Source organism: Paramisgurnus dabryanus, chromosome 8, assembly GCF_030506205.2.
Source record: "Paramisgurnus dabryanus chromosome 8, PD_genome_1.1, whole genome shotgun sequence".
Lineage (NCBI taxonomy): Eukaryota > Metazoa > Chordata > Actinopteri > Cypriniformes > Cobitidae > Paramisgurnus > Paramisgurnus dabryanus.
In genome coordinates this window covers 25,138,882-25,152,352 of record NC_133344.1, presented here as the reverse complement: position 1 = coordinate 25,152,352, position 13,471 = coordinate 25,138,882, and the positions used below count along the sequence as shown (strand labels likewise).

The 13,471-nt window shown below is 38.8% G+C and overlaps 1 protein-coding gene across 1 annotated transcript in view; it reads left to right on the top strand.

Moving 5' to 3' along the window:
• Positions 1-13,471, top strand: part of grik4 (glutamate receptor, ionotropic, kainate 4) — a 381,199-nt gene that overhangs the window by 243,314 nt on the left and 124,414 nt on the right. The window contains exon 5 of the mRNA XM_065281202.2: positions 571-668. Coding sequence (XP_065137274.1) covers positions 571-668 — 98 coding nt within the window. The remainder of the gene's footprint in view (positions 1-570; positions 669-13,471) is intronic.

The window sequence follows — 13,471 nt, the reverse complement described above, 5'->3', positions numbered from 1 at the left end:
TGTATACATACCTGAAAGGCACATATTACACTGTCAAAAAGAGTACATAAAAGGTACAAAACTACCTTTTCTGTCACTGGGTGGTACATTGAAAGGTTTATTTTTTGTACCTTTATTGTTATACAACACATTGAATTGTTGTACCTTTTGGGTTACAATAGTATGATGACCTATTTTGTACCTTAAGGACCAATTAGTTCAATTTTAGGGGTAAAAAAAAGTTAACTGTACCTTTAAAGGTACACAATAGATCCATAAAGGTACAATATAGTATTATATGTAGTATACCTGTAAAAATGTACAAAATTGAAGGTACTCCCTTAGTGACAGCTTGAGACCATTTTATGACAATTTTTTCTGACAGAAAATAAATAAATAATGATTTTTCATTATTACATGATCTGTCCCTTTAAAAACACATCACTTCTTCAGAGACACTGTGTTCAACTTTTTTTGCCCAAATTTAAAAACCGAAAGAAGTTCTGCGATGTTCTTGGCAAGTTTACATCTCGCGTTATCACTACTCGTCTGTAATAAATGATGGTTGGTCTTTCTCTTGCCTGTTGACAGTGTGCCAGATCATGTCCAAAGGAGTGGTGGCGGTCCTGGGTCCCTCTGCCAGCCCAGCTTCCAACTCCATCATCAGTAATATCTGTGGAGAGAAAGAGGTGGGTGCTGCCATTGGCCGTCTTTTGTCATCAATGCCCGGATTATATTACTGAATAATCATTCATATCATTAGTGTAATGACTGATGTGGTCTGTGACATGCTTCAAAAGAGACCCCTAACCACAGATGAACATGGCGATCAAGAGGAGTGTTAACCTGTGACTACAATGTGTAGCCGTTATTAATAACTACATGAATGAATATTGACAAATCACTCTCTGTAACATCGCATTGTTCGCTGCGTACGTTTGTTCTTCCTCTGGCAAACATGTAGAGAGAAGCGATCTGTCTCAGTAAATTACTTCAGAAAGAATGAAATAACATTTAGATTAACAGTGAACTTGAGTTGATTGATCTTTCTGCAAAAAAGGTTTCCAGTGTGCCATGAAGTTACATCTGAGAGGTTTGCTTTAAAACAATTATCACAGTCAATGAAAAAATACATCTGCTAACAATAATGTGAGTACATATTTTGTTGCTAAAACAATTTTATTTTGTGTATTTGCTATACAATGTGTTTGCGTGGTTTATGGTTCAAAAGACACATTATTTAACACATACAGTACCGTACATTTTTGTTGAAAAACACACAAAATTACAGAAAATCACAAAATGTATTTACAGCTGGTCTATTCGTATGGGACTACTATTACCTGAGGTAATTTCTACGGACCTTTTTATGGAAGATAAAAGTAGCCGCAATCTTTACTGACTTTGTCCGTAATGATAACTGGCATGGAGCATTCGGACGGGACTAAAATCACTGAGAAGTTCTGATAAAAATTGTTTTACCCCACCTCCCCAAACTAATCCTGTCCGAATAGTACTATAGGCTATTTACGGGAAGTAACATTTTAGAAGTGGGAGGAATTATGATAATGACCATCGTGTCCACGTCAACAAGCTTAGGAAGTAAACTGTTGCCTACAATCTGTGTGTTTGTTGTAGTCCAAGAAAAGAGATTTACGTTGGAGACGATAACTTGTGTCATCGTTTCCTTTGGGATTTATAACTTTTGCATATCATTAACATGTACTAATACACACTTACAGTACACACCAAAGGAAATGTAAAATAATGAAACGAATAATAGTTGCTCTTTAAACTTAATTTTTATATTTCTTAAACTTATATTTCTGCTTTGTTCTCTGCATAGTTTGAGACTGTGAACTCATTAACACAGACACATCTAAATGACCTTGTGCTTTGTGAAGAATATTCGCCTATGGATATTTGTAAATAAAAGATGTGTGCATTAGACGTTGCCGTGCAAATGCAGTCTATTAGACCTGCCTCTGTTATGTTGTTATATTACTCAAACAACACTATTAACAAGAAAAATTGTTAACCATCCCCTGTGCTTGTCTGCTTTAATAAGCCTTCTACGGTTAAAAATGAACCAAGTTACTATAAATGAAACTCTATGGCTATTTTGTTACAGTCATTAGAATGTTATTCAGTAAATCTTATAATCATGCAGTAAAGACTGACATGCATTTTTGTGTTTTTCTTTAACTTTTAATTGCTTGTGTATTGCGGTGAGGTTGCTATCATGACAGGTCAAAGCAAGCCTTAAAAAAGTATCATTGGCTTAATTAAATGAAATCTAGAAGGTGCCTTTGTTAAGTAAGGAATAATGTACAGGCAGACGGTTGTTATAACAGAAATGCAGTAACCCTGGACAGTTTAACAACCGGCTGCCTGTACATTATCCCTCTTGTTATTACACACCTATTTACCTTAAAAGTAATGTAAGAAATATTAAATATTGATTTGAAATATTTTATTTGCACATTTTTAATGAATGCAGACCTTCTGCAAAGGAAAACACCTTTTTTTTGAGAGATAAGATAAGACAAGACAATCCATTGTCACGAAAACACTATTTGGTGTAATCATTTGTAAATATACTGTCATATACACTCACCTAAAGGATTATTAGGAACACCATACAAATACTGTGTTTGACCTCCTTTCGCATTCAGAACTGCCATAATTCTATTTGGCATTGATTCAACAAGGTGCTGAAAGCATTCTTTAGAAATGTTGGCTCATATTGATAGGATAGCATCTTGCAGTTGATGGAGATTTGTGGGATGCACATCCAGGGCCCGAAGCTCCCGATCCACCACATCCCAAAGATGCTCTATTGGGTTGAGATCTGGTGACTGTGGGGGCCATTTTAGTACAGTGAACTCGTTGTCATGTTCAAGAAACCCATTTGAAATAAATCGAGCTTTGTGACATGGGGCATTATTCTGCTGGAAGTAGCCATCAGAGGATGGGTACATGGTGTTCATAAAGGGATGGACATGGTCAGAAACAATGCTAAGGTAGGCTGTGGCATTTAAATGATGCCCAATTGGCACTAAGGGGCCTAAAGTGTGCCAAGAAAACATCCCCCACAACATTACACCACCAGCAGCAGCCTGCACAGTGGTAACAAGGCATGATGGATTTCAACAGAAATCGAGAATCATCAGACCAGGTAACATTTTTCCAGTCTTCAACTGTCCAATTTTGGTGAGCTTGTGCAAATTGTAGACACTTTTTCCTATTTGTAGTGAAGATGAGTGGTAACCGGTGTGGTCTTCTGCTGTTGTAGCCCATTCGCCTCAAGGTTGTGCGTGTTGTGGCTTCACAAATGCTTTGCTGCATACCTCCACATTCTCCTCTGACCTCTTAGCATCAACAAGGCATTTTCACCCACAGGACTGCCGCATACTGGATGTTTTTCCCTTTTAAAACCATTCTTTGTAAACCCTAGAAATGGTTGTGTGTGAAATCCCAGTAACTGAGCAGATTGTGAAATACTCCTCAGACCGTCCGGTCTGGCACCAACAACCATGCCATGCTCAAAATTGCTTAAATCATCTTTCTTTCCCATTCTGACATTCAGTTTGGAGTTCAGGAGATTGCCTTTACCAGGACCACACCCCTAAATGCACTGAAGCAACTGCCATGTGATTGGTTGATTAGATAATTGCATTAATAAGAAATTGAACAGGTGTTCCTAATAATCCTTTAGGTGAGTGTATGTTATTAAAGACATTTTTATATACATTTATGTGTAATATTAAATTGTACCTGTCCAAATGATTTGCAGCATCCTGGTTACCGTGTGTTATTAGTTTTAAGCGGTTGTTATCTGGGAAAAACAAACATGCAAATGTTGTGACTGGCCAATCAGAATCAAGCATTCCAACAATAATAATTGAATATATTACAGCAAATGTTTTCTTTTTACACTGCCATAATGTACATCATCTCTCCAGGCCAGCAGTCAGATTAATACATTACTGTTACAGAGATTATGAATAATGTACCGTTAAACAAGTTTACTCTGTGTACTCAACTGACTAAGCATTCGTTTTTAATGTCTTCATAATTCATAATCACTAGCACTTCAACTTCCAAGTGAGCAACAAACATAGTTACACCTTATAAATAACTGTTTAGGTCACAGAGGAGCCATTGTGTAATGAAGGTGTAAATGTTTTACACTAGCTATAATACTATACTCTTAATGAATATTTATAATGCTGACATTTGACTTGTTTTCATGAACTGTTATTTATCTTGTCCCGATGTAAGGCTGTAATGGTCTGGATTTGGTTAGTGCTGCAGAGGGCTGATAGTTGGTTTGTTTTTACCCATTACTCTGGAAAGGGGGAGGGTATGTGGATGGGCACTACTCACTGTCCTTAGTCCTTGGGAAAGGTCACTGCATGTGCTCCTGTTATTGTTATTTTAAAATAATAGTGACATGTCGGTGTAATGGTCTGTTGGGGATTTGTTGGTTTATGATGTGGTGTGTGTGTTTGGAAGGGAGAAAAAATTGGGAAGGTGTTTAAAAAGTCAGTTATTGCCCTGAAAAATAATATCTATAATAAGCACGAATATTAAATGCAATAAGGATATGTGTACTAAAATTAAGCTTTAGTTTTTGCATGTAAATTGTCATTTTTTGGGTGAGGTTGTTAAATATGACCCAAAACATTGTATTTGCTTTATCTGGTTGAGATACTAAAATGCTTACAATGTGTGTATTTGTGCTTGTGTATGTGTTTGTTGTCTAGCTGGATTGCAAACATGTCTGCGTCCGTATATTGTGAATGTTGCCTGTATCTGTATAGCCTCATAAGTATCATTTCAATTTCCTTGCACACCTGCTCTTCGGTTAACAATTCGACCTGAAGTAAATACAGAAAGATAGCTCATGACAGCTAGAGCGCTGGGATGAATCCGTGCTCATTTCATTATCATGAGTGCTCAAAATACTCTTTCATGTAATGTAATGTAATGCAGTGATGGAGTTTCCCATCTGTAGGAGGAAAGTAAGATTTGCTCGGAGGGTCTAAAGTATATACACTTATCTCGTTACTGACTGATATATGTTCCTTGCATGCCTTTACTTTAAATTCTTACACAACTTCCTCTATCCAACATCAAGTGGCCAGTTTAATACCATATACAGTGTTGGGTGTAACTAGTTACTAAGTAATTTATTACTGTAATTTAATTACTTTGTCCTTGAAAAAGTAAAGTCAGGGATTACTCTTATTTTTCCAGTAATTTAATTACAGTTACTTCTGATGTAATTGAACTAAATACTGGACTGTGTATGGACTGTAGAACAATTATAATACAATAGTGGATTTAACAAAGTCTAACCTTAAAATGCATGTTTTTATGTATACTTCTCACTTTTAATACTTTGGTGAGTCTAGTGTAGTTTACAATTCTCAATATTAACTGGTTGGTTATTAGCGTTAATATTACTGAGATATTGCCTATTATTATTATCTAAAAAGCACATATTAATGCCTGATTCTGCAAAACCTTATATCCTTAGTCCAACCCAATTTCTACCAATATTTTACTAAGTATTCCTGTGGGTTCACACCAGCCGTGTTTAAGGCGTCCAATTCGCGTCTACTGTGTCTAGTTTGCCGCTTGAACATTTTGAGTTTATTCGCTTCATTTGCGCGTGAAAGCCGCGCGTGAAATTCTAGTCATCGAGACATTTACGCGAAAATTTGCGTCATGGGAGGGACTTCTGCCACTCTGCTTGCTTCCTGTAATCACATCACTACTAGAGCAAGCTCCTGATTGGTTAACATGGCACATTTTTCCACCAAAGTTCAAATTTTGCAACTCGCGCATTTGCCAAGCTAAACGCCTTATTCGCGCCGCACCAGACACGCTCCTCAACACGTCTTTATGTTGACTTAACATTAAAATCACTTGCGCTTGACGCCTCTACCGCGGCTGGTCTGAACGCAGCATTAGGGGTTGTACACATCAAAACTTTTTAACACGGCTAAAAAAGCCTGAAGGACGCTGAATGCCAGCTGTTTTTCAGCTGAGTGCCAGCTTTCTTCAGCTGAGCGCTTTGGTAGCTTTTGATACTTCAGCTGTGACCGGTTGGTTGCTGCGGTATGTCCCCCCCCCCCCCCCCCCTGTGATTGGGTGGCCACGTGAGAACTGACAATGGCCCTGTCCCAAATGGCGCACTTCATGTGGACTTTCGGTCTCGTGGCTTTAAATTGCGCGTGCTCGGTTAGTCCACTTGTCCGTAGGGTGTCCCATCTGTCATACGCTTTGAAGTGTGCTCATCAGCGCCTCCTTTGCCTCCTTAATGCGGTCTTCAGCGAAGCTCACACTGACGGCCAACTTCTCTACCTATTTTCGGTGTGACGCTCGAGTCTGTCCCAAAATACAACTCCGTTGCACCCATGTGGACTCGCATTAAGGATCCCTAAAGTCTGGACTACGTGATGTCATCAAAGTGTGGACTCTGAGGAGGACCACAAGTCCGGAGTGTGCCATTTGGGACAGGACCAATGAAGAGCGGAGCTATTCACCCGAAGTTGAATATTTTTCAAGTCTTGTCGCTCATCGCAGAAAAACCGCAACCGGTTTTCAGCACGGAAAAAAAAACGCTAGTTGTTGGCTTTTTTGAAAAACACGGAGCTTCCATTGGAAACAATTGAAAACATGCCCCGGTCACATGCGTAAAAGCTTTGGTGTGCACGCCCCTTAATATGCAGTAATTAGCAGAATATTGAGGCAAAAGTAGTTAATGGTTAGTTAATTGGACCTTAAAAAGTGTCACCAGAATAATTTATGTCTTTTATATGATTTATTCAAGCTGTTTGAAAGCCTATCTTTGTATCATTTACTAAATAGGATTTAGAAAGTAATATGTAATTAAATACCTCATGGAGAGAGTACTTTGTACAGTAATCTAATTACATGATTGAAGATGTAATTAGTAACTACAAATTAATTCCTTTTTTAAGTAACCGAACACTGACCATATATAACATTTAAATGTATTTGTTTCCTGTAAGTCAAGTACAGGTGTCCTCTAAACAAACTGACCAGGACCATGGAGGGGCCTTTGTACGTTGTTAGTTGATTAAGCAAATTAAATCTTGACCAAGTTAAATCGCCACTGAAAAAACTATTGTAGGACAAAACGTGAGTAAAATAGGTGTTCCTATAATTTTATCATTAACATGAATGGTTAGTTTGTACCACGACAGGGCTGAGGCCTTTGAACTTGATAACAAAGGGGTTTATGTGAAGGAGAGAGAGAGAGAGAGAGAGAGAGAGAGACCCCAGTGTAATGCAAACAGAACTTTCTGTGGCATCTGATACCTTTGCTGAATACATGAATATAAAAATATTGTATTAGAAATGCCATTCATGTGCCGATATTCAAATCACCTTTTTACTCTTCATGGCTACTCTGTGACATAGTGGGGATGTTTATTTTTGTATTATTTATAGTGTAGTATCTTTGAATATTTATATTGTTTTATAATGTATATTTTCTGATATTCTGAATGATATACTCTGTGGTGTTAAAGTTTAAAACCTGATTTTAGCTTCAAATTAGCAGAATGTCTTTGGAAATATTAAAAACTCATAAATGTTATGATGCAAAATAAATGAGACGTGTTTAAGATAACACATACCAAAACAATATTATTTTTTTATTTTTGTTCATTTGTAATAAAACAAAACTAGGAAAATATAAAAACAGAGGCATTTTCAGTTAGCTGGGTTCACAGCTCGAATTGCTGGAGTCTTGCAGTTTATCAGTGATGTTGCATATTGAATTAGGATTACTCCACATGGTCAAGCATGAATAATGAAATATGACCAGCAGGTCACATCAGGGTGACACACAGAAGCACTGGCAAAAGCCAAACCCAACAGAGCAAACCACAGAGCTGTATTTATCTTTTTTGATATGTTGTTTCAGGCTATTCTGAATGCTGTCATTTTGCTTGTAGACCTGCATAACTTAGCTCTAACTTATTTGATTATCTATCTTTTCTTTAACTAATCCATGTGCACACATTCAACTGTACGATTGGAGAATTGCCAGCGACGTGATTCGTGCCAGTAACTTGCCGTTAATGTGATTTGTACGCTGCATTGTAAGCCTCTCGAGTAAGCAAGCATCTGCTAAGAATGTCAATGTATGTAAATGTAATTCACCCGAATCTGCCATCGCTCCAGGTTTGTAGAGAGTTTCTGGCTGGTGAACCCGAAAGAAAGAGGTTGAGAGGTCAGTCCTGGTGATTAAGCTACGAAAACTTAGACGGTATATGACGCAATGACTCCTAATGGCAGAATACTTTAAAATACATTTTGCCCTAAATGATGCGTAACTACTGCACTGCTGATCCCTCTACATTCAGTGATATACTGTCAGTGCTAATGACGAAACCTATTTGATGGTCTACAACCCTTGACAGGCCTTGTCTGTTGGATGGTTTCAAAGAAGTTTTTGACACTTGAGCCAAGTTCACACAGTACCAGAGTGCAGTTGTCCAACACAATCTCATGGCAATTCAGATGTATTTTACACGGAGGCTTATCTGTAATAAATTGTACGAACACATTTGTACATGTTTGCACTATTTGCTTACAATGGGGGCATGGTTTGAAGTTGAGTTTTATTATAGTTTTTTTTTAATAATAATTTTTGCACAATTCACTACACATTAATTACCCAATTCGTAAAATATTGTACATCTGAATTCCAGTGAGATCAGCTAGGATCATTTGTTCATGGCTGAGATCAGGCTCCTATATTTAAGTCCTTAGCCATATTTGCATGGGATTAGTATTACCGGGTGTCCTCTAGTCATTTCTAATAATTGAGGAGATTGTCTGTGATATTAAAGTACAAGTTCGGTATTTTACACTTAAAGCCCTGTTTTCAGATTGTTTATTCAACCCAGTCTCACCCCATTTCGTCAATATTTGACGACACTTGACCATTCAATATTCGTTTTTTGACGAACTGGGGACTTCAATACTATTACGTCCGTTGCATTCTCTTCTCCTATTTTCTTACCAATTTCGCGTCGGTTTAGGGTTAGATTTACATAATGACATCCCTACCCAAACCTAACTCTAACCCCAACGCCAGGTGACAACTGTTTCTAACCCCAACGCCAGGTGACAACTGTTTAATTTCGCGTACACTGTTTAATTTCGCGTACACGGTTTAATTTTGCGTAATCTAACCCTAAACCGACACGAAATTGGTAAGAAAATAGGAGAAGAGAATGCAACGGACGTAATAGTATTGAAGTCCCCAGTTCGTCAAAAAATGACGCGAAAGGTATACCCTCCGCGTCACATATTGACGAATGGTCAAGTGTCGTCAAATATTGACGAAATGGGGTGAGACTGTGTTAGTTTATGATGAAATTGAACGGTTTTGACTGAAATTTCGACATATGCGGCTGCCCTGAGAATTTTCGGGTGTTTGTGTTTCACCTCCCACCTCTATAATGGGTGTATAGGTGCACTGAAAAAATCCTTCCAACAAGACACATTTCCTCCAAAGTGTTGATTTCAGAAGTAGGACCCTGTTGTTGAAGTGGATGATGGTGTCATGGTAAGCCAGCCACTGCACTTCAGCCGGTGTGCAAACAAAACGCAGGTGCTGCGTCCTCATTCACCTGATGATAATTAGGCTTCCACAGCTGTTGATGGCACCTCTGCTCAAATCTCTTTTGCCGTGCAATTGATCTGTCACGCCGCAGGTCCATCGAGGGACACCCACATGCCCGAATTTACACCGACGGCCATTGAATCCTTCTCTTTATTCCATGCTGAAAAGATTTGTTTTCAGCACAGTACCGCTCAAGACCTCTTCTGGCTTGATGGAGCCTTTCAAATTCAATTCGTCCCTTTGTTTTTAATTTGATGGATAAATGCTAAAGACATTGGACCTGTTTTCCATTCTGCCTTTGTTTCGTGGTCATCCGTGGTGCAGCGCCGTACTATCAAGGAGGTGTGAATGGATCTGGTTTCTACACCCCAGCTGTGCCCTCCAAAGCCGAATTATTTGAGTTTCATCAGGTTTACAAAAACAAGTGCCTGTCGGGCATTATTTCCTTTTTATGTTACACTTTATGTTAGTGTTGGGTAAAAAAGTTTTATTACACTTTACAATAAGATTGCATTTGTTAACATTTAGCATTAATATTTTATTATTTGTTAATAAACGGATTAGCTAACATGAACTAACAATGAACAATATAGTTTATAGCATTTATTAACTACACTTGACTAGTCCTAGATTGATTCATTGCTTTACCATGCATTTGTTTACAATGGTTTAATGTATGAGCAGAGAATGCACACCTGTGGATCCACTCTGTTTGGTGTTGTTTGAAATTTATTGACAACACTTGTACAGTTCGCCGCGAATCAACAGAGCTTCACCTTTCCAGCTTCACCTTCGCTGTCAAAAAGTACGACCCGCAGCTTAAAACGTTTCAGTCTTTCACAAGATCCCCAACCAGCAGCGATGTTTGCAATACCGGACCCTGAACTTGAGGAAGGTGCGCTGTTTTCCCAGCATGCTGATCGATGAGATTGTGGTCAATGCTGAGCTTATCCCCAAGGTCTCAGTGGTATTTTCTTCTCGTTTCTTTCTCCACCGGAGACCATCGGCGGCCCTCACGTAGCCTCCACAACATGATTACTCCACTTAGTGTTTGAGTGTGTATGTTTTTCCCCAAGCAGCTGACTTCCCATGGTCCATTGCACCGCATTAGAGAGGTGTGCGATGTCACAATCATTCACAACGCCCCTCCAGCCATTCTGCCATCCCATATGGCTGATCTCCATGTCTTTGAGTGATGACACTGATTTCTGCATACGTCCGCCTCCAACAACCTGCACGAGCCGCTGCGGGCGGCCTAACGTGGCTTTGTCGTTCGCTACTGATCTCCAGCGTGACAATGAACAAATATGGCCGACTTTACTATACAACACCGGGTCCATCTGTATCATTTGACACCACGGCCCTGGTAAAAGTTCTGTGATCTTTTATTAAACATGAGTTTTGTTCTTCTGGCACATAAGGGAACAGATGTAAGATCTCATTATGCTTTACCTTGCCATATGGCATAAAGTCTCCAGAGCTTTCTCCTGAGATCGTCCGTCCTACTGAATGTGCTTTTGTTCAGAGCCTACTGTGGTAAAACGGAGTTGAAGAGCTTCACTTCACAGACAGAACAGTTAAACAAGTTGTACAGTATTGTTAAAAAAGGCCAAATTGTGAAAGTGTATTGAAGTACTGAATGATTTGTGTACTGCACCACATCAACTAAACCCTGAAAATTCAGCTTAGTGTGGTTGTATGTTGGACCTGGTTTCTTGTTGGTCTAAAATGGTCTTTGGCTGGTCAGCTAGCCAGCATGCTCCAAGAAACAGCTTGTCCTCTTTAGTCTGGTATGACCAGCTGGTAGCTTATTTGTTGTTAGTCCAAGATGGACCAGCTAGAAACCAGCTAACAAGTTCAAAAGCAAAGCTCTTAAGGTTTTTCAGCAGGGTCTGAATTATTTTTAGATGTTTGAGAAAACAGTGTTTGTGTGAAATTTACTTTAAGGCAGTTTGTTAATCTATGATGTTCAAATCATTTATTTCATTAAAAAACAGCTTTTGTTCTGCAAAGCTTAAGTATTGCAAATTTTAGTGTGAGTAATGTTTTTTTATGATATAACTTAACATGAACTAATATGATTGTATACTTAAAGTAATATTGGTAATTTATTCCCCATGTCCACCAAAGCATTTAAACGCATCTGAAAACAGCAGGTGCACGCCGACTGTGGGCATTGCCAGTTTTTCTTCAGCTGAGCACTTTGGTTGCTAGATACTTCTGTTTTGTTTATCAGTCATCGTATGACGCAGCAGTTGGTTTGTGTGTCATTTGCCCCGTCCCTCCTCCACTGTGTTTGAAAGGCTGAATAAAATATGACTTTGAACGTTCTTCCCCCCATAAAATGTATTCCTTGCACTTCAGCGCCGAGTCTGTGCGGCATTCATACATAATATCTATGTCTCGAACTACTGATCCACGCGTTCAACTGTGATGATGTGATTAGTTACATGTTTGTGACGTAGGAAACCAAGGTGATTTGGGTCTGTCTTTGAAAACTCCGGTTTCATTCATACAATGATGTTGACTAGTGAATTTGCACATGGTTTGTCTTAAAGCATATTAAAAACACCACAGAGGCATATAAACAACAATGAAAACTTGATTTCCACCACAGGGGGACTTTAAATTCAAGGTAAGGCCCAGACATCGCATACTGCAGCGTTGCATGGCTTTTTGCCTGAGCTCTTTTGGGTCCCTCATTAAAAGCTTGTCAGCGGTGCATCTGTAGGCCTGACAGCCACTCTGTCAACCCGCAGGAGCAGACAGCACATGGACAGGCAGAAATTACCCTCATACACAACCCTCCCTCTGGCCTACAATTCCAATACTGTTGCCCAGATTGGCTCCACTAGGACAAGTTTTCTATTTACACGCCCTGGAATTGGTTCTGATGCATATGCAGAATATTTTAACTACAAAAAAATGGCGTCTGAACCCCCTTTCTGTGTTATATTTAATTTCCTGTCAATCCATCACAGACATGCACTTTGTATATTTTAGCATGTAGTCCGATTTTGACATCAGTGTGATAGCATGTCTTTTTGATAATAATGATGGTGAACCCAGCTGACTTCTTCCTTTTGTTTCCTTAAATACCTCCCACTCCTAGGTGGATACAGTTCACATATGTGCTCATATGAAGTAGCTCATTAAACCTCTCAGAAGATCATTTTCTGTGTTGTTTACCAAGAACTACGCTTTGAATTTGTAATTAGTTCAAGGAATCAAATCTGACTGTCATCTGCAAAAATCCAAACGTGCATTTTGTTTAATTAACTTAGTAGCAGAGGCATCATGCCCATTTCGAAGCACGTTTACTTCCTTAGATTTTTTTAGCCAAGTGGAATTTAAATGCAAAGTTTAATTGAGATAATGTAGCATAATATTATTGAAAATTCCTAACATGACGTGATAAGTTTGATCTGTTCAAACAATTTCCAGCTTCAGCTTAAACTGAAACTTCTGTCATTATCTAACTGCCCTCATACTCATCCTGGCATTTCCTCTGAAATGCCAAAGAAGTCAAAGCTCATTTTTCAATACAATGAAAGTACTTGGTGATCACAGACTGTCAGGTTTAATTACAATATTGCTTGGTTAATTTGGAAGCGGTCAAGGTTTGAACCAAGGTCTACTTGCATGAAAGCTCATCTTTTTGGTCATTTTGGGAGGGCGCACCAATTGATCTGGTACTACGATTTAACCCATGACAGTAAGATGCCGGTCTATGTCAGTTCACTTTCTGGGTTTTATGCTATCCAGTGTTAATTCTTCTTTCATTTCCATTGATATTTCAAAGCTCAAGTGAGGCAA